The sequence below is a fragment of the Chelon labrosus genome, assembly GCF_963514085.1.
Source record: "Chelon labrosus genome assembly, chromosome: 24".
NCBI lineage: Eukaryota > Metazoa > Chordata > Actinopteri > Mugiliformes > Mugilidae > Chelon > Chelon labrosus.
Genome location: NC_140357.1, coordinates 10,975,846 through 10,996,198, shown reverse-complemented (window position 1 = coordinate 10,996,198; position 20,353 = coordinate 10,975,846). Strand labels below are relative to the sequence as shown.

The window sequence follows — 20,353 nt, the reverse complement described above, 5'->3', positions numbered from 1 at the left end:
AAACACTGACAACATGTGACTAGACGGCTCAGACTGTTTAGAAGACATCTTGGAGACTCTGAAGATGTGGGTCCATCTCTCACGGGAGTCGGTGAATTTTGAATCCCAGCAGTCAAAGCAAAGATCGAAAAGAGCCCGGAGGAAAAACTTGAAAAGGCGAAGGGGACTTGGAGGAGTGGTGGCTTCATTTGTGACTTTAAGCCGCCAGCGACGCCCAGATCTGGTTTGAATCCAGCTCCTGGAGCACACTGCAGCGGTATAAGTAAGAGCTATGCACCACAAGACCAGTTAAACTTAAGTGAAGTTGCAACTTAAAAGACAATTAAGCCAGTAAAACACAATTAAGAGACACCAAGACAGATAAAGGACAACCAGAGTGTCTGGTCCACCTGGTTAGGTAACTAGCTTGAAGCCAAATGTTTTGACATTCTTTATTTTCTTCAAAACTCTGGTATTATTTCGAGTGAATGGTCTTAATCTTTAATCAAGTGGTTTGGGAGGAAGCACATGTGACAAAGACTTCCTGTTTGAGCCTATAAATGAATGAGACGTTAGCTACAACATTATTTAGGAAATGAATTGACCTGAAATTAGCATTTTCTGCTCTTATATTCAGACTGTACCAAGTAGGGTAGAGTATAAGGGGTGTTTTGTTGTCACATCTGAGATCGTTCAACAGACACATTCAAAAAGACGCCTTTAGTTTAGAAGGTTTTATTTTATTTTCCAAACTAACCAAGGGCTTTATTTTAATTTATTAAAATGTTTCACTCACTCAGTCATTCACAGTAACAAAAGTGGCAGGATCGGGTGGAGAGGTGTCACGGTGACGGCCTTTTAAAAAACACAGGTGAAGTATTAACAAACGAAGGGTGCTACATAACGCCGCGCGTGTGTGTGTGTGTGTGTGGAACAGCCGTTTGAAAGTCAAATGCAAAAGAAGTGCAAACATTGGTAAATATGGAAATATCGGGAAGTGTGTACAAAGTGCAACAAGAACAGTTATCGCTCAAACTAGTTTCAAAGTGTAAGTGACAGTGAGACAGTTCTGTAAACGCATTCAGATGTTTTTCCATTTTGGTCGAGACGCACAGTTAAAAATTGAATATTGCATCAATCAGTAGATACGTACGCACTTAATAGTTAGCTTTACACACGAATACATACTTTAATATCTCGCTTGTAAAAATTAGACCAAATATGCCCAAACCTCACGGGGAATGATTCCATTTTAGCAGCATCGTTGGCGCTTGTTGCCACAGGGAAAAAAAAAAAAACACCTGATTAGTCAAAACTGTTTCATTAAAATAAATAAATAAATATATAAATAAGTACAGTATCATAAAAACTGGCAGCCCTCTTCAGCGGGTTAAAATATTACTGGTGCCCCACAGCCAGTCGTTTATTGCACAAGAGCAACAGGGAGCAGCTCCCCCTTGGCACGGTCCGAGCTCGCAGATTGTAGGTCAAACACCAGAATCCAGAAATTCAGTTCACGTGACGATTCTACGCAGGATCTCCGATTTAACGTCACCCCCCCCCCGCTGTTATTTTTTTTTGGTCAAAAACCATCCCGAGGTCCCCGAGGAAAGCTCGATGTCGAGGTGTAGTGCGTTACCCCAGCCAGCGGGGGCGCCACCGCATCCCTTCGTCAGTAGCAGCCGTCTCTCCAGGTGCCGTCACGGAGGGCGCTGAAGGTGGACAAGCTCTTTGGAGGCGTCAGCAAACTGAAAGGACGCAGGAAAAGTTAACAGGTCAAGTTTAAATTTAAAAGGCAGCACTGGACATTTTTTTTTTTTTACCTCCTCCTTACCTTCGTGCAGGTTGGGCCACTTTGCTGCGAGAGGCGGAGCCTACGGTGCCCACGAAGGAGGCGGGGCGCGGCAGGCCGCTGCGAGGAGTGGTCGGGGTGGAGTTGGTGGGCGTCCCCCCGGCCGGTTTGCTCAGCGTGGGGATGCCGCTGTTACCCCCGCTGCTGCTGCCGCTGTTCAGGGACTGGAGGCTGGCGGATGTCGGCATGGAGCCCGAGCCCTTGATGGTGGGACTGACGTAGGCGGTGGCCTTCAGCGGCTGCCGCGACAGCGAGGAGGAGAAGTTCCCTACGCTCTGGACCCTGTTTTGAAGCTGGCCTGGGGAGGGGACTGTGGACGCATTAAAAATAATTAGAAGACAGCTAATCTTAAATTTAAATCTCATAATAGTGTGAACGGTAATCGTGGCGTCTTACTGGAGGACTGCAGCCGGTTCAGGCCGCTGGACGAATCAAAACTCTGGCTGTTACGAAGCAAAGAAGGGGAAGCGCTGGGATTGGTCGGAACGGGCACACTGGGCACGCTGGGAGCTCGGACGAGGTTAGGCATGCTCCTCCGCAACTTATCTGTCGGAGACGAACACGGGAAGGTTTAAGGAGCTGCACCAAACGGTTTCTCTCTGGCCTGCTCCTTTAAGATGGCTTTACTGTAAAACAGATATACACTGTAATCCCATCAAACTCTCTCCGGCCTGGAACGGAAACACACGCCAGACTGAGCGCTCTAAGCGGAGTTGTACAACAGGCTTAGACGGAGTTATTATCAAGCGGTCAGAGCGTCGTCGTGGGTCAGTCCGGGGCCTCGACGCATGAGGACACACGTTGTTTAAATGTGGTTTGAATGTAGCGTAAAGCGGTGCAGACTTACTCTCGTGTTCGGCTGGTTGCCATGAAGAAGGAGTTTCCCCAAAACAATACGGCCAACGACACACACACATATACAGTAAATACACACATGAATGTTGCACGTACAGAACACAGACACACAGAGATAACTCAGATTAGTGCCGTTCAGTTTAATATTCTGTGTAATCTTCACTAACTCAGAGAGTTTTTTTGGTTTAAGTGTATTCCCTCTTGACTCCACTCCAGAATAAAATGATTTACCTGATCCTGGTCTGAATCCCTGCAACTCGGCGGCGCAGGGGCTGCCCAGACCCAGTCCCAGTCCAAGTCCCAGTCCCTGAGGCTGGCCCAGAGGTTGAGGTTGAAAGGCGAACCCGGCGGAGGGGTACGGAGGCGTGGAAGGGGTGGAAGGAGGGGTGCAGAGGGAGCTGGTGCTTCTTCGCCAGTCTCGCATGCTGGAGAAGGTGTGGGAGTGCGGCAGGCGGGTGAGGCGCGGCTGCGGCGGCGGCAGGAGGCCGTAGTCTTCGTCGTCCTCCTCCTCCTCCTCCTCGTCTTCCTCCTCCAGGCCGGGGCCGGCGCTGAGCTGGCTGAGCTGGAAGGTGAAGCTCTGGCTGCGCCGGTTGGCCAGGACGGACGACGTGCTGGCGTAGTCCTGCCTTAGACCTGGGGGAGCGAGACATGAGGACCGGCGTGCAAAACACACACACACAGGGCCAGAACACACACACAGACACACACAGCCAGAACACACACACAGACACACACAATCATCACCTCCTGGGGTTAATGAAGCTGAAGTAGCGATGGGCTCTGAGATCTGGTGCCATATGTTAAATTATTAGAAAGGAGGGAACAATAGGGACAGATGGACAGCGGGAGAAGTGAATACCACGGAGACAACCACAAGAAACTGGCACATAAAATATGAATTTACAACATTTTCATCACGACGTTCAGCCTTCAGCTTTAGGAGCACCACGATAATTAGTTTTCTTTATAAAGAAAACACATTTTGATCCGTCAGAGCAGGAAAACACAGTCGGCAACTAACAACTATCAGCAGCAGCTTGGTTTTAAAGCGGTCTGCTGAAGTACGACCCAAAATAAGGGAGAGCGGAGCCTTTAATTTAGCGATTTAATTACACGTCTCAGAGCAAAGAGCTGCTCTGTGACGCCAGCGCTCCCGTTTGACTTACTCTCCTCCTGCAGCCGGGCCATGACCTGGACGTCGGTGAGGTCTTGCAGTTTGTATCCCAGAGCGATGGAGGAGTCGTCGTCGTCGTCCGCCTCCAACGCGCCGAGGTCGCTGTCCACGGACGACTGCGGGCTGAGGGCCGAGCATCGGAGGCTGCGGTCTTCACACACACAAATAAATAAATAAAGAGTTTGACTCATGCCACCGACAATCTGAGCTCTGTTCGTCAGCTCTAATGTGAAAAGTCCTCAGAGTGTGCTCTACATAAAGATCCAGACTAATGGAGGGTGATGCTTGCTCACAGAATTAGAGCCTATTACACAGAGGGAGACAGAAATATGATGTGAGAGGTTATAGCAACCTCTTCAGTTAATTGACTGCTTTCTAATTATCGGTACTTTTCAGGCTCTCTTGTTTTTTGGAGTCTGGTTGATGGAAGTTGGATTTGTGATCGTATCTGCAGCGATAAATATCTCATCAAAGGAATCAGGGACCAGTGAGCTGCCTCCCTTCAGGGCTGAACCCTTTTTTTTTTTATTCCAACGAGGCTCCTCTTGTTCCCTGCAGCTTTACCCTCTGCTCAGAATTTTCCACCACTAATAATGCACTCGAAACGTAACTCAGCTCACACGTATAACGAGCAACAAAAAAACATTCTACTCCGTGAATCATTGAAACAACATCTAAAAAGTGTGTTTCATGCACGTTATTCTATAGATTTTCGTTGCAACGTCGCCGGAGGAGTCTTACTTCGGCTGGCCGGGTGAGGGAGGAACGTGGGAATCCTCTCGGCTACGGGGGAGAGCTCCTTCCCTATGGGGCTCAGGGTCCGATGGAGGACTGGGTGGAGCGGGGAGGAGAAGGATGGAGCCGAGGCTGGGGAGCGAGAGGAGGGAGGGAAGGTAAAGATGGTTAAGTTTGCTTCAGCTACACTTCCAGAAATGAGAAGATGGATAACACTTTCAAGGCCTAACGACAGAACGATGTTTCCTGTTCGGCTACCGTGTCTTTCAGACGGCTGGGGGGTGGAGCAGGGTTTGGCCGGAGGGGAAGCACCGATGGGGGAGACTCCGGCGACTCGACTCAGAGGGGTGGAGGACGGGGAGGGACTGGACAGGGAGCTACGCCACCTGGAGACTGAGGGGGGGGGGAGACGGAGGGGAACAGGGACATGAAGAACGGTTAGCATCAAACGTGCGTTAATCAGCAAGTTAAAACGATCCAAAGACCCAAAACAAACGGCGCATCTGGCTGAATCCACGGCTCTGTGCTGTGCAGCCGTTACCTCACCAGCAGTGTCTGTCACTAGCTGCTCTATTCAGCAGCTCCACACTGAGCACAAAGCTGCGTTCAACGACGCTGCTGCTGCTGCTGCTGCTGCTGCTGCTGCTGCTGCTGCTGCCGGCCGTACCTGGCACACAAAACGCAGAGCGACACACACACAAAAACACACACCTCTGCTGCTATTCATAGAGAAAGAGAAGAGAGGTGGGGGAGCTGGTTTGAAGCCTGCGAGATATGAGCATGAAGACGATATGTGGGGAACAAAGGCGGCGCATCTTTTAGTGCAGAGTGAGTTAGTGAAGCAGGAAGAGGATTTCTCTCGGTTACCTGTCAATGCCAATGTAAGCCACTTAGCTACGAAAAGAGAGGGAGAGGGGGGGGGGCATTCCTTTTATGTAAACCGTTTCTATGGCAACGGCTCTCCATTTCGCTCGCTCAACCTCAGGCGGGCGGGAGGGAGAGGAGAGGGAGAGATTGCAGGGCCAAGCTGGTGGTGGGAGGATTCCTCTGCAGCTCCTCGAGTGAAGCTTCGCCGCCTCTGATGCAACAAGCCGCTCGGCTGGTGCAACTTCAGAGGACGGGGGAGACGGGGGAGACGGGGGGGGGGGGTCGAGAGGTCGACAGCCGCGACCCGGATATCCCGACATGGCGACGTGCTCCTGTACAGGCCATTAAAAAAGGAGTTTGTTTTTGGCAAAGAGACACAGAGAGAGGTTTTAAAGTCTTATCTTCCCAGAGGAGCAACACGACAGTAGACGTTACAGCGACATATTAAATAGTAGAAGAAGAAGAAGAAGAAGTGACCTAAAGACTGTTGGGATTTAATCAGTTATAAATGCACTTTGCTATCCCTAAAGAATAAACAGCTAATTGACCTTTGGCTAAGCCCCGCCCTAGAATGTAGATTGACCAATCACAGCCAAGAGAGCTCCCACAGGGGTCCGACACTTTTTCCACAGCGCTCCATTGACTTTAACGCAGGCGTCTCATATTTTCGGTCTCGGCAGGCTATACTGTCGGTATATATACAGCATCCAGGGTATGGATAAGCCCAATGATGTGCGCGCAAAACCCTGTGGAGCTAACCAAAACATCACCGTTATAGCTTAAGTTGCATAGTTGTTGATACGCTAGCACACGCTGAAGAAATACAACGTAAAGGTTGAATTATGCTTCCGCGTAGTGATCACGCAATGGTCACGCAATGGCCACGCAGTTGCTTGGATGCAGTGTGAGACCGTGATGGTTCTGCGTGGGGTTTACGTGTCGAAATGCATGCCACACCGGTAGAGGGCGCTATGGTTTTTTGTGACCGACCGACCGACACTCTTGTGACTATCTCGCCTCGTTATTTACCTTCCCGCTTTTGCCGTAGTCACAGTGAACGATAGACACCGAGACAGAGAGACTGGCGTTGGAGCAAGGTCCGCAAGGTCGCAATAGGTCCGTAATAGGTCCGTACGCACGGACGCGCTGTGTCAACGCGGAAGCATAATTTCGGCTTTATACGTGCGTAACGTTAGTCCGTTTGCTTCGTAATAACGATTATAGAAGTGAATAGAGACGTACCCAGCTTTGCATGAACAGTGTTGCTCCTTGATATTGATACCAGAGCCTTATAGATAACCAGAAAACCACAGCCCAGAAGAGAATGTTGGACGTAGCAACGGTAACTAAGGGGGGCGGGGCTTAGCCAAAGGTCAATTGAGGATTTGCTCTATAAAATGTGAGAAAATGTTTCCTGAAGCACAATGTGACGCCTCGGTTTAGCTGCAAACCAGATTATTTCAAGAAAGACAGCCTCAATTATGAATCTAAACATCTAAATAGAGGCTAATTTTATGTAAATGCAGTGTTTCATTCAGTAAATTAGGATTAAAATATACATTTTTGCATAAAATTAAAGATTAACAGTATAGTTTCAAGTTATAGTAAAAGTTTAACGCTGCAGCCGACGACTTTATCTCAAACGCGCCCACGTCCCGGTGAGTCCGCCGCCATCTCCTCTCATTAACGGCTCCGGGGCGCTAAGCCGCCGGTTTACCCGAGGCCGTGGGAGCCGCCGCCGCCTCCGTTCACACACACACTTCAACCAAGACGCCATCGTCCTGATCTGTGTTCATCAGTGTGGCCGTCAATAAACACGACGAGACCTGTGAAATCTATTTTTTTTAAAGGCCCCGTGAGGTAACCGTGACAACGCTGATGTACTACTTCAGCTTCCCGCCTCCTGGTTTCACTTCCTCACGTCAGCTTCCTTGCTCTCAGGCGTCGCTTTATGTAACGGAGGCAGACGCACAGATCGGCTGACCTGGCTCTGATCAGCTTAGTGTGATGAGGAGGAGCGGACAGATTACAGCGTGTGTTAGACGCGGGGGGGGGGGGTGACGAAGGTGATCCAATTTCAGACTCATTACCGCCTCTACAAAAGGTAGAACGGCAATAAAGGTTGTTAAAGCTACAAGTTTAACTGATAATAGTGCCGTCAGACACTTCTTTGACGTCTATTTCCAGGAGGAAGTGGGAAAACTGAACTTCGAGGCCCAGACTTATCAAACCGACCGTTAGTTGCACTTGAACGCACCTCAAAGACGCCAGAGAGCGGAGACAGCTAGCATGAACTAACTCTCCACACCAGCAGGGGGCAGTCGCCTGGATTCATCATGTAAGAGGAGAAACAGGAAGAGGTAAAGAAACACACAAAGGTTCGGCCTCTTCTGAATCGTACCGATCAGTTAATCTAAGTTTTATTCATTCCAGATAAACCTCTCGTCTTGTACGCTGGTTTAACGTGATCCCTCTCACTAACAGGGTCCAACAGGGCGTCATCTAGTCGCTTTACGTCACCAGCTTCCAGTGAAAATGTGTTGTAGCTCGTCGATCTCTCGCTGCCGGTGTGAACGCGCCACAGGAAATAACAGAATAATTAAGCACTTAAAGTGTTTTGGTGAGACATAAAGGTTGAGTTCTGAGAAGCTGCATCAGTGCTGGTGCCAAGCTGCTTCCTCCACAAGTCGCCGAGAGCACACAGCGATAAAGTCTGGACCGATAACAGTTTAGCACTTCTCCCTGGCCAGGATTTATGGTGAGCGAGACAAGTAGGTGCATGTGAGTGAGTGAGTTCTTCACTTTGGATTCCTCGTCGAGGCGCCTGAAAGCTGTTCACGTCGGTTTAAAACGTGCCCTGAAGACGAGCAGCATCCTGCAAATGAATCTGCCGTCTCAGCCTCTGGTTTTTAGTGACAGCAGAAACAAAACACCGTGCAGGACAGAAAAATGTGACGAAGCTTTTGCTTTTAAGGCGGGATCATGAATCATATTTTCTCGTGTACGTTTGTGGGAAGCTTGCTGACCTTTTCTTGCGTCGTTTTCTTGTCTTCTGAGCTCTCTATCACCAACCAGAGCTTCCTCTACACAGCAGCCTCAGTTTCTGCTTGCATCAAACTATCTGGTCTTAATTCAGCAACTTTTAAATTTTGCCGACTACATTAATCAGACGCACAGCCACGTGTCTCGACAGCCTTTTGTTGTGCCCCGATTCTCTCTTCTTCCAAATGTGCGCAAACAACCAAGCCGTACCTTGCTCCAGCCGGAGGGACAGCGAGCGCCTGGCGGCCTCCACGTCCGACTTCGGGCTGTCCAGAACCTGCCGGCACCACTGCAGGGGCGTGAGGGAGTCGCTGCTGGCGTCTCGGGCCCTTGACGCCACGTATAACCTGGGAGGGAGACAGAAGGTTGAAGTGTTGAGAGTTGGTATATTTGAGTGGGCTGTGATGGGGCGACAAGAAACATAATGAAACTTAAAGGTTGTGGAAAGGGAGTTGAGCACGTTAGCTAACATCTGCTATGAGAAGAGTGTGTCCCGGAACTGATCCAGAGACGTGAGTTGAAAAAGTGATAACAAAAAAAGGAGAAACTGCGGCGTAAACATCTTCTTCCTCTTTTTCACTGCACACCAACACATCCCTCAATAACCCAGATCAAAACTCAGACTCCATCTCCTCCTGACTCAGAAAATAAAAGATAAATCTCTGACCCTAGAGCTTATATAAAGGTGCTCTTAAGATTTATTTTAGATATGAGAAAGAGGCCGGCTCTGTTCCGGTGGAGTGGAATCAGATTATCCTGACAGCCTGAGCCCCCTTCGCCTCCGTTTGGCGACATGGAAGCATCTGAATTATAGATTTAAAACCTTCGCCGACATCAGGTGAGAGTCTGACCTGAGGGGGACACACACACACCTCTGTTACTATTCCTGGACACACAAAGACAGAAAAAAAACTGTGCCGCGTTCAATAGGAAGTGACACTTCCTTTTGAACGCGGCACAATCAGCAAAACGGCACTTCCTCAATCTGAACCTGTCTTCTTCCACTGAAAACCCATCTGAGGTTGTTTCGGTGCGTGCAGAACAGGGTAAACGCGTCCCTAAAGCTTGTTTTATCTCAGGGGGGGCCAGCTCCACGCAGCCTGATAACAAGTGGCCTCTCCTCAGCTGGCTAATTAACTTCCATGTGGCTTTGTCTGGGCATTGCAGGAGGCTGAAAACAAAGCTCACACACAGATATGAGTGTCAATTATTATCATTCAAGACTTTAAAAGGAACAAATGGTTGTGTATTTAAACTAGGCAGTTACCATGTTTCATCTGACTCGTGTGAGCAGCTCAGAGAATCCAAATCTAGCAGCTCCAGCTCATCCAGGACCGATGGTTCGGATAGATCCTCCTCATCTTCCTCTTCTTCCTCCTCCCCCGCTGCAGACGCTCCATCCCCGGCGCTGTGCGGGTGGAAATACTCGTACGGCTCCTCGAATGAGCCCAAGGACGACTGGCAGAGCAAGGTGGGCAGCGGGCTGGGGAGGCAGTATCCTCCTCCTCCTCCTCCGGCCCGGGTCCGCAGCTGCTCGTTCTGCCGCTCCAGCTTCCGCACCAGCTCCTGCAGCTTCTTCACCTCCAGCTCGGCGTTCAGGGTGTTGCTGTTGCAGTCCACCTCCGTCATTATTACGGCGGGGTTCAGCACGGCTGCCTCCATTTGGGGACCACGAATCTGACAGCAGCAGCAGCAGCGGCCGCCTCCTCCCCAGCTCCAGGTCCGGATCACGAATGGAGGACTGCGGCGCTCCCGGCTCTGACCCGTCGCCCTCTCACTATTCGGCAGCGGGAGTAATCTCCGTCTAGCGCGGCTGTCTGGACAAGTCACCCCAGCGGGAGCCTATATGACTCCACCCCTCCTCCGGCGCGCACACACCCACACAACCAAGCCTCCACCTTCCTGACTGGAGGTGCTGATTACTACACCTGCGCGTCCGAAACGTGGGGCTAATTCCCAGCCCTTTAAATAAGTCTTTATTATGAGACTAAACCTAATTACGGGACACATAAATACATTTGCACACATTTTTTTTTTGCTCCTATCAAAAGAAATACACGGCTTTTAACTTAGCTTACTTATTAATAACCGTCCATTTAATTGATGACCTAATTATTAAGAGATGAAGCTTTAATAAAGACGCACCTGTCAAACGTGTATGAGTATTTGGCGCCATCTAGTGGCGGAAGTTGGGTATAGCACCAACATGGAAAAATGGAAGTTAATTTATTTTTCCCTTTTTTTTTTTTTTTTTTTTTAAACAAAACAACTAATTTAGTTAATTTGTATTTAAAAATAAAGTCAATTATAAAGTTTTTAAAAAAAAAAAATATCTTGTTCCAGCCGGTTTCATCTTGTTTTATACCGTTGGTCGTACAAAACAAGTAATACGAGCACCTATATTGTCTCATTGGGTTTATTTGGGCGTTTTACACACAATTAACACGCAATGTAATTAATTAACATATTAATTAATAAAGTTTCGGTTAAGGGTGATAGTTAAACTTACCAGACCTCTTTAACCCGCTCCTCATCCCGACCGTTGGAGGCTAACGGCTACATGCTACAAACGGAGCCGAACGTTCCCGAATCATGATCCGAACTCGCCCGAACACTCGACTGTCCAGCCGACGCTGTCACCGTTGCACTCTGGGTAATGTAGGCAGCCGGTGTTTTTTTTTTTTAGAAGAAATCACAGGATTTCTCCGTTTCTACCACGTCAATTTCGATTAAATTAAATAAGTACTTTAGTGGAAATATTTAAAAAAACAAATCATTAGATTTTTACCACGAAAAAACATTGTTAAAATATTATCCCAAGCTGTTAAACTACAATAACGACACTGAAAGACATGTAAGATGGTTAAATTTCACATGGGGGGGAAAAAAACACAAAACAAGTATGTTTTTTTTTTAATTTAATATGAAAAGCTTTAATTTATTTATTGACACACAGATAAACAACCCCACTTGTAATTTCTTATAACACACCTCCATCTGGTGGCTGACTCAGCTCCCTGCAGCTTTTGCATCTTGGTGAATGCACAGTATGAAGACAATGATCTGGCTCCGAAGGGCTTTAATAGACTGAAGAGGACGCACGAGGCCTCCGGTGAACAGAGAAGAGAGAGTCAGTTTAAAGTGGACACAACGCACGGACACAAGAAGCCGGCGTGAACGCTCCACGCTCGGGTTTAGCGCTTCCTCCAGGTGAATTTCCGTCGGGCTCCCTCCTGTCCCGGCTTCTTCCTCTCCCTAATTCTCGGGTCTGCGGTCAGCAGACCAGCTGAAAAAGAAAAAAAATGCATCAGTGCACCCAATTCCTTCTGCATTTTTTTGTCTTTCGATAAATTAACACGACTAAACAGTTTCCATGCATTTTGTTCTGCAGCTGCAGAACTTTCAGCCCTATCAAATCCCCACCTTGTCTCATTATCTCCCACTCTCCCTCAGACAGGAAGCTGAGCAGTGCACGGGATATGGCGAGCCGCAGCGCCCCCGCCTGGCCGGACCTGCCGCCGTTGCTCACGGTGCACTCCAGGTCGAAGCGCCCCAGCATGCCCATGAACTGAAGCGGGAACATCAGCTGCTCCCTTCAACAGCACAGAAAAAAGGAGAGAAAAATGACGAGAGATAATAAAAAAAAATAAATAAAAAACGGGAGGTGAAAGAATGGAGAGCGGGTTGAATGGGGCAGGGCGGGAGTGTGTGCTATTTAACAGATAGCGGTATCAACGGCGGAGGCTTAGCTAATTTAATGTCTGGTTGGGTGACTTTCCAGACAAGCATAGAAAGATCCCGGCGCTGTGAAAAGCTTTCTCTTACAATCTCCCCTCCACACATTACAGAGCAACTTCTGACTCAGCAGGAATATCGGATGAAGGCGCGCGTGTGTGTGGAAGAGAAAGTGTCTGTGTTCACGGACGGCGTCTCGCGATGAATGGCCCTCGGCTGCTGACAGAGTCAATTGTCACCTCTCTGCTCCAATTACAGCCCGTCCTCGTCCTCACACTAGCTCTGGACACTCACACACAATCACTCAACTGTGTAATTAACTTACTACAAGGAGATAAATAAAAAAAAAAATAAAAAAAACGAGGCGATGCTGTGAAGAGTGAAGAAGCTGCTTTTTAATTTTTTGTGAAGCAGGACACATCCTTGCATTTTAAGGAAAAGCGGCGTCTGTGAATGAAGCACCTCTACCTACCGGTCCTGCAGCACGGGGAAGTAGCTGAGTATGTCCTGGCCGTTGATGGTGACGCGCCCGGAGCCGCAGTCCCGGAGGACGACCGAGGACACCGACGACTTCCTGCGTCCTGAGAATAAAAACAGAAACAGTTTAATAAAAGCTGGACCTCCTCCTTTAAACATTATCAATTAAAAAACAACGTAGCTGCTCCCGTTTCTCAGCGGTGCCCTGGATCTCGGCAATTAAAGGATAATTAAATAAGCCGGCACAAAATGGCCGCCGCAGGAGGCCCCCGTCTCTGTCTTTAGCCTCAGTCTGACTCAGCAGGGGGAGCTCGCCCCTTTAGGACCTGACAGATGCGCCCGACTAGAATCTCCCTGGTTTAACTCGCAGCAAATCATCTCGTCAGGATTAAAGCTACGATTGTGAAAGAGAAACAAGAGGCTGCAAGGACTCATGTCTCTCGTGTCCAGTGTGGTTTATACACTACCATCTGCAGCGCTGAAGGCCACGCCTCTGTCGTCCTTCTCCAGCGGCGGCGCCGTTTGCTTGCTGGCCTGGGCCTCCACCTGCCGCCGGTGACGCTGGATGAACTCCTCCTCTTTGGCGGAGTAGGGCATGGACAGCAGCCGCTCCATCAGCTGGATGAAGCGGTCGTACTGTGGGGGGGGGGGGGGGGCGAGAAAACATAGACGTCAACTCTTGGGAACTGGCGAAGCAGCAGCAGCAGTGGAGGCGAAGGGCGAAGGGTGAAGGGGGAGGTTCTTACGTCGTGAGTGGAGATGGTCTCCACCAGCAACAGCTCCAGTTCCTCCTTCAAGAGCCACCTGCTTCTGCCCAGAGAGCTGATGGGAGACGCCCACAATCAAGATTATAACAAACAAAACAGCAGCATCAAAGACTTCTGGTTGCGCTCTTCCTCTACTTACATCTGCTTGGCTTCCTGGTTGAACAGATCCTTGGCTCTGAGGCGATCCTGGTGCTTCTCTATGTTCATGATTTTCCCATAAAGCTCCTAGAAGACAACGGAAACAACAGTTTAGCATGATAGCCCGATGACCGCCCGATCTGAAAATCCGACGAACACTAGCAGGGGGTGCGTCGGTCTCCTTGCGGCAGGAGATGGTCAACCGAAGCCTTGGAGAGTCGGAAAACGGTAATTTTTCCAGTGAACTACACACGACGGGCAAAAGTATGTGGACAAATGTGTTTTGCTGGCCTTTTTCTCCCCAACAGAACCAACTTTTGTCAATCATTTTGTGTTTAGACGGCTGTAAATGTCCGAAGATTTTCTTTGCTGTATTGTTTTGGAAGCACGGAGCATGACCTCGTTCATTTATTCCGCTCTGCATCCGTACTGCACGTGCATTTGCCTCGAAGCAAAGCCGGAGGTAAACAGAATCAACGAATCAACGTCGCATAACCTCGGATAACCTGAGGGGAGTGTGTCATGGCGGCAGACAGAAAGGACAGACAGACTGAGGGTAAAAGGGTGGGTAGAGGGGGCGGGGATGCTGCCGGTCACGTCCCCAAGGCAAGCATCCCCCCCCAGCCCCCAGCCCCCCCCCCCCGCCTCTGCAGCCCAGCGCCTGGGTGAGAACTCATTTCCCCGTCAATTATTCACCAGATGTTTGTTTAATTCCTTCTTGATAGAGTGCGCCTAATCCGCTGCCACTCCGACCGGGGACAGAGGGGTGTGACGGGGGGGGGGGGAAAGCAAACATCAAGCAAAAGGCAATTTTGTGTGCAAAAAAAAAAAAAGATGGCGGTTACAGGTTTGCAAACACTCTGTCCTACAGTGACGAGGAATAACTCGCATGGATTGGTAAGAGAGGATACATGTAAGTCTCTCTTTCTATTCAATAAGCGGCCTTTATGTGCACGGCTATGAGAGGAAGAGGCGCCGGACTTGACGTGAAAGGAGGAAGGTGTGTTTTCAGGTTCCCCGGGGTCGCGGCCATAAAGGGCTCAGCGGAGCAGGGAGCGGGTTAACGCGCCACGCCGGGGGGGGGGGGGGGGGGGAGCAGCCGAGCAGGAAGGCCGCTTTACACTCCACCGCCCCCTCCTGGCAACACTCCTGAGGCGTGCCCGTGCGTGATAAAGGTGGAAAAGTCTCACGACGGGCTCGGACTGGTGGGAGAACGGCAAGCGAGAAGCAAAAAGCAAAAAGGAGGAGGGAGAAGACATAAAAAAAAAGAAAAGGGGGAGTGACTACGGTTGCAATCATGCAGACAGGCAGCACGAGCTCTCAGACGTGTCTGACGTTCCTATTTAAACCGACAGCAGGGGGTGCTGATTGTGTCTGCAGGGCAAAACGCCGCGCATTTGTCTGTGTGTGTGTGTGCAATAGCGTGGGCCGATATTTAAATATCATACCCTGTGCTGCAGACCTGGGAAACGTCTTTGAGAAGCAAGGTCAGGAAGCAGGAGGGTTAAAGAGGAGGTGGTACAGGAGCAACTCCTCCCTTTTCCACCCGCTCTGCCCCACCCCGATTCGCCCCGAAATCCCCGGCGGAGGGACAAAGCCTTACAAGCCAGACGGGGCCACACCTCGAATTTATTCCCCTCCGTCTCAAACCTAAAGAAACCCCTTCTTATTTCTTATAAATTGTGCTTTTTAGCCGTTGTTCTTGTGTTCCCTTCCCTTATAGACTAAATAAAGACTTAAATGTGCTCTCTAGAATATACATACACCGTTTCCCTGTCTACTTTAGCTTGTCCGGGCCGCCGAGATGTATGGATGAGGAAGGTGACACCCGGTGAGGTGAAGCCCGCCTCTTCTGAGATGTAACAGGTGAAAACTAAAGCTCGGGCAGAGATCCGGCCTTTAATCTGGGCGACCTGTGACCTCCTCGAGCGAGCCCTCCTCCCTGGATATGACCCAAGAGGAGAGGAGAGGAGAGGAGGTAGGCGAAGGAAGAGGATGAAGGTTTACCTCCACCTTGCTGTACTCACGTGCATGAGGGAGTAGTAGGACTGCTTGCCGGTGTAAAAAAGGAAGTGGAACGGCCGCCGGTCTTCTCCCCACTGCGCCGCTACACGGAGAGGAGAGAAAACGAGAATCAGACGTTTTTCTTTCTGCAAATATTTATTTAAAACATGATCAGGTGCACGAGCTACAAACCTTTCTGCTTTGGAAATATTTCATCAGGATGCTGTAAGAGAAAAGGAGACTCTGTAAAGCAGCGGTCTAGCTTCATGGGCCTTCACAAAATATTCTTATATGTTGGGTTTGGGTCTTACCTTCATGATAGGCCGAGCTTTCTTCTGAAACAGGCCGGAGGGGAAGAGGTAGCCGATGCTCCTCTGTGAGAGAGAGAGGAGAGAGAATAATATTAATATATAAATAAATAATAAACCAAAAAAAAGAAGCGGTTTGAGGGACGGTGGCAGCCCGTGACAACGCTGACACGTCCCAACAGCAGAGGTCACGCCGGCGGACGGGGCGGCGGAAGAAGTGACAGAAGAGGAGGCGCAGGCTGCTGGCGGGGTTCAAGGAAAGGCGAGCGACGTGTGTGTGTGTGTGTGTGTGTGTGTGTGACTGTGAGGAGTTGGAGGAGAAAACAAGCAGAAAAAAGGCCCAAGTTTTCGGCTTTGTTGACAGCGAGCAGAGGACGCCGTGGACGTCCGGCGGTTCACTCCGAGTTCATCCTCAGAACCCGCTCGCAGATGGCGCGAGAGAGAGGCAAGACAAGAAGCGTGCCGGCCCCGCCACACTCATCAACACAGCCTGTTCATCCCCTCCTCTTCCTCCTCCTCCTCCTCCTCTTCCTCTCTCTCTCTCTCTCTCTCTCTCTCTCTCTCTCTCTCTGTCGGTTCAATTAGAGAGGCAGCAGGTGCCGAATGCAGGGAGCAGGTTGCCGCCTTTTAAAGGTTGTCAAATCGAAGGGAAGCGGGGAAGAAAAAGCGGCCGGTCGAGGGAAACGAGCGTGTTGAAGGTGTGAGAGGCAAGTTAAAAAAATAAAAAATAAAAAATTAAAGCAAAGAGGGGGAACAGATGAAGATACACCTGCGCGTCCCCGGAGAGTCGACACAGTGTGGGAGAGATCCCCGAGGGGCTGAGATGGAGTGACGGAGGAATAAAAAAGAAAAAAGGGGGGAAGCGAGAGTCTAGCTGTCACCTGGATAGCTGAGGAGGGAGCAGGAAGGTGTCACGTTTTATAAACTTCAATGACACAGGGAAACTAGAATCATCGCCTCGAGCCTTTAACAAGCAGTTGAGTTTAGTGGAGACTCTGAAAGGACAAATCATGTCCTAACAAGAGTGGGATTTCTTGAGTTATGCCCAAAAGTGTATGAGACGCCGAAACTGAGATCGGGCAACCTGACGTGAGCACGGAGGTGTAATGTAAAACCGAAAACCGACAGCCAAAAACCGAAAATGCACTTTTGGGCCATTTTCTGACTTTTGTCGCCGAAACAGGATGTGGTGACGATGCAAGCAACAACCGCAGCAATTTTTGGCCGAAAATGGCCCAGAAGTGCATTTGCGGTTGTAATCATCATGCTAACATGAGGTCAGGCACAAATCTACAACCTGACAGCGGTTATTAAACCTACAAAAACCACACAATACCACACGAGTCAAAACCCAATCTACAGCGACGCTAAACCCGACTGATATTTGCCAGCTTCTCAAATGTTGCCGGTTTTCTTTGATTTACAAAAAAGAAAAAGAAAAAAAAAAAAGAAAAAAGGATCAAACTATTTATAAATGAGAGGTTAATTCAGTGGTTTCCAAAGTGAGGGCTGCAGCCCCCTGGAGGGCCGCCAGGGGGCGCTAGGGGGGCCTCAGCCAATTGGAGGGAAGATCAGAAAAAAATTGCAAAAATTGCAAAAATATAACCTAATTATTATTATTTTTTTTAAATCATTTTCATAATATAATAAAATGTTATTTCTATATATCAAAATGTGATTTGCCATGCTCGTCTTTCTGATTCCCTGCCAGTCAAAACATCGTTCACGACCTCATAATCTGTGCGGTTTGTGCCATTATTATCTTTAAACTGCTTTGCTCCTCAAGCTAGCACGTAGCTAGCATGTAGCTAGTGCAAAAAGGACAGGTTTTTGACAAGAAAGAGACCGAAGGAACAGACCAACAGCCCTGCTGTGGAGGAGACTGCTGCAAAAAAAAACTCCTCGCCAACTAAAATCAGAAAATATGAGGCCGCACTTATGCTAAACAAATGTAATAGTTCTTGAATAGTGAATAAAAGCTGATGTCCCCATTCAGTGAGCTGATTAAACCATTTCTGCCTCCTTTATCCACTTAGAACTGTTTAGATTAATGGATTTAGCCCTGCACAGTTTTCCTGATGGAAAAACGGAAAGATAGTTTATTTAAAATCACACAAAGCAAAGCAAACGCTCACGTTTCAGGGCTCAAAGTTTGCTTCGATTACACTGGAAATCTTTTTCTTTTACTGGACTAAACAACTGAGCACTTCAGCAGTACTAATCACATGAAACGAGGCACATTTTCCCGTTAACCTGCAATAAATCTGATTAAAAATCTGATTGTTTGGACGTCACGCTCCTTTACAGTATGACAGGACGACTAAAGCATCAATCACTACCTTATACAATGCCAGAAAAGTGCATGAATGCGTCGCAATTTTCAAGAATCAAAGGGGACAGGCTGAAATAAGAGTCCCACAGAAAAAGCTTAGCAGGTAACAAAAGTCTAAATAATCATGACAGCTATTAACGGCTTTGTTGGCAGTTTTAATTTCTCCCCCGTGGTTTCAAACATCCTCTTCATTTTCCCCGGGTCTCCATCACCGTCACACCTGAAGAGTCTGGACTCCAAACCCGGAGCGCTGGGATTCATCAGGCGCCCCTCTGCAGTCCTCCCAAATTTTCCCCCATGTCCCCCAGCAGCGCGCCCAAGCTCGGGCCGCCGGCCGTCGCTTCGGCTTTCACAGCCCGCCGCCGACGGCTCTCTTCATTACTTGTGAGGGGCACGGGGGACCAGGGGACCGGGGGCCGGGGGGGAAATCGAGCTAAACGGATGGAGCAGCGACGGCGAGATGCTCTGCCAAGATCCTAAATAAGCATGGGGGGGTGTGTGTGTGTGTTCGAGGGTGTTGCTAATGTCAATGATGCAGTAGATTAGCCAGAGGTGGCCCCACCTGTCTGCTGTCTGCTGCCTGTGGAGTTTTTAATCTTCAGTAAAACAAAGTATTGAAGAACTAGTGCCGTTTTTCAGGGAACGGTGCTCAAACAGGAGTAAATACTTTGCAAATCTGTCTAATGCAAGATTTTCCTTCCATATCTGAAAAGGTTGCATGCAACTAACCGTCTCTCCCTTCACTGTCTAAATGTGTCAGGCAGAAGAGAAGCTGCAGATCAGCCACATCTGACGCCACGACCTTTTGCATAATCCCTGCAATCTGCAAAACACTGTGATCCTAATTCGTTCCCAATTCATGAAGAAACCACTTAACACTCAAGCAATACTCAAAATAAATATGCACATGTGCAGGAGATCGCCTGTGCACTCACATCTACGTCCTCCTGGGTGAAGTTCTCGGGGTCTTCTCCCATCATGTTGGCCAGGTGCCGCTTCCCCACCTCGAATTCCTCCACCTGCTTCTGGATGAACTCCAGGGAGAACTTCTCCGGTCCCGCAGCCGCCAGGTTCTTCCTGCACAGGGCTGAGCTCACGCATATCTGCCTGCTCAGGACCTGGAGATGAGGAAAATGAGCTATTAATGTCAGATAGGTAATGTTAGCTAAGCCACGCTGACTTGCTAAACCTCTTATATAGCATTTAATAGCAGCCGAATTGTAGTTAAAGGGCTAATTATTTAAATTAAGACACAAAAATGACTCTCACACCACCGTAAAACGAAACGCGACGTTGACAAGCTCTTATTTTATATATTCCTCAAGCTACTTTCGGCTAACAGATGCAGCAAAAGGATGCTAGCTCAAGGACGTCAGAGTTTGGAGTTGTGGTTCATTTACAGACATTCACGTTTGTTTCAAACATGGTCCCGGTTAAAATATCACGTATCGGGATGTTATTTACCTGTCGGCTAAGCTGCGACGTGATAGAGTTTAAACCGGAGCTGCAATTCCCACATTTTCCAAGAAACGATCCCACGGTCCGCACGCAGGGCGCCGCCATCTTTGCTGGCAGCGGCGACGTCCGAAGCGGAAGATGGGCTCACGTCACAGACACGTGCAAGAAAAATATATATATAACATTAAAATAAAATAAAAACTTTAATTTTTAAAAACACATGGAAATGATTATAAATTGTATTAGTTTTAACGTGAAAACAGAAATTAAATATTACGAGTTTTCATAGAAATCGTTCATTTGTTTTTCTTTTTTTTTTTAATATAGGTAAATTTTTCTAAATATCTACCTTGTAAATTAAATAAAAAAACATCTCCAACAAAAAAAAAAAAAAAAAAGAAGAAGAAGAAGAGAATGAACCAAAGGAAAATAAAAGGACTGGCTTTTATTTTAAATATTTGTCAAGTGTAAAACAATTCAGTCAGCTTTGAATTATTCCGCCTTTTAAAAAATCATTACATCACAAGCATGGCAGCTCATTGGGAACTTGTTCTGCTGGATTGTGGTCATTCAGGACATGCTGGACACCACATGGTGCAGCTCGTCTTTGTTTTTGAGGTCGTAAATGAA

General features: G+C 48.5%; 2 protein-coding genes across 3 annotated transcripts; both read right to left on the bottom strand.

Annotated features, from left to right (window-relative positions):
* Positions 1-684: 684 nt before the first annotated feature.
* Positions 685-10,262, bottom strand: LOC311509352 (SLAIN motif-containing protein 1-like). Of its 2 annotated transcripts, XM_084574510.1 has the most exons (10): positions 9,772-10,262; positions 8,715-8,851; positions 4,854-4,988; positions 4,602-4,727; positions 3,853-4,011; positions 2,918-3,319; positions 2,679-2,690; positions 2,228-2,377; positions 1,814-2,141; positions 685-1,727 (listed from the first exon to the last, which is right to left on the bottom strand). In XM_084574510.1, exons 1-10 carry the CDS (start codon positions 10,164-10,166, stop codon positions 1,652-1,654), a joined length of 1,920 nt encoding a protein of 639 aa, XP_084430636.1. In that variant the 5' UTR covers positions 10,167-10,262; the 3' UTR covers positions 685-1,651. The 2 variants fall into 2 exon arrangements, with proteins under 2 accessions (XP_084430636.1, XP_084430637.1); XM_084574511.1 differs by lacking the exon at positions 2,679-2,690.
* Positions 10,263-11,426: 1,164 nt separating this feature from the next.
* Positions 11,427-19,840, bottom strand: mrps9 (mitochondrial ribosomal protein S9). The gene is made up of 11 exons (XM_084574004.1): positions 19,730-19,840; positions 19,201-19,383; positions 15,937-15,999; positions 15,818-15,848; positions 15,649-15,728; positions 13,623-13,708; positions 13,463-13,538; positions 13,184-13,352; positions 12,712-12,820; positions 11,928-12,097; positions 11,427-11,790 (listed from the first exon to the last, which is right to left on the bottom strand). Exons 1-11 carry the CDS (start codon positions 19,826-19,828, stop codon positions 11,699-11,701), a joined length of 1,158 nt encoding a protein of 385 aa, XP_084430130.1. The 5' UTR covers positions 19,829-19,840; the 3' UTR covers positions 11,427-11,698.
* Between the last annotated feature and the right edge of the window lie 513 nt (positions 19,841-20,353).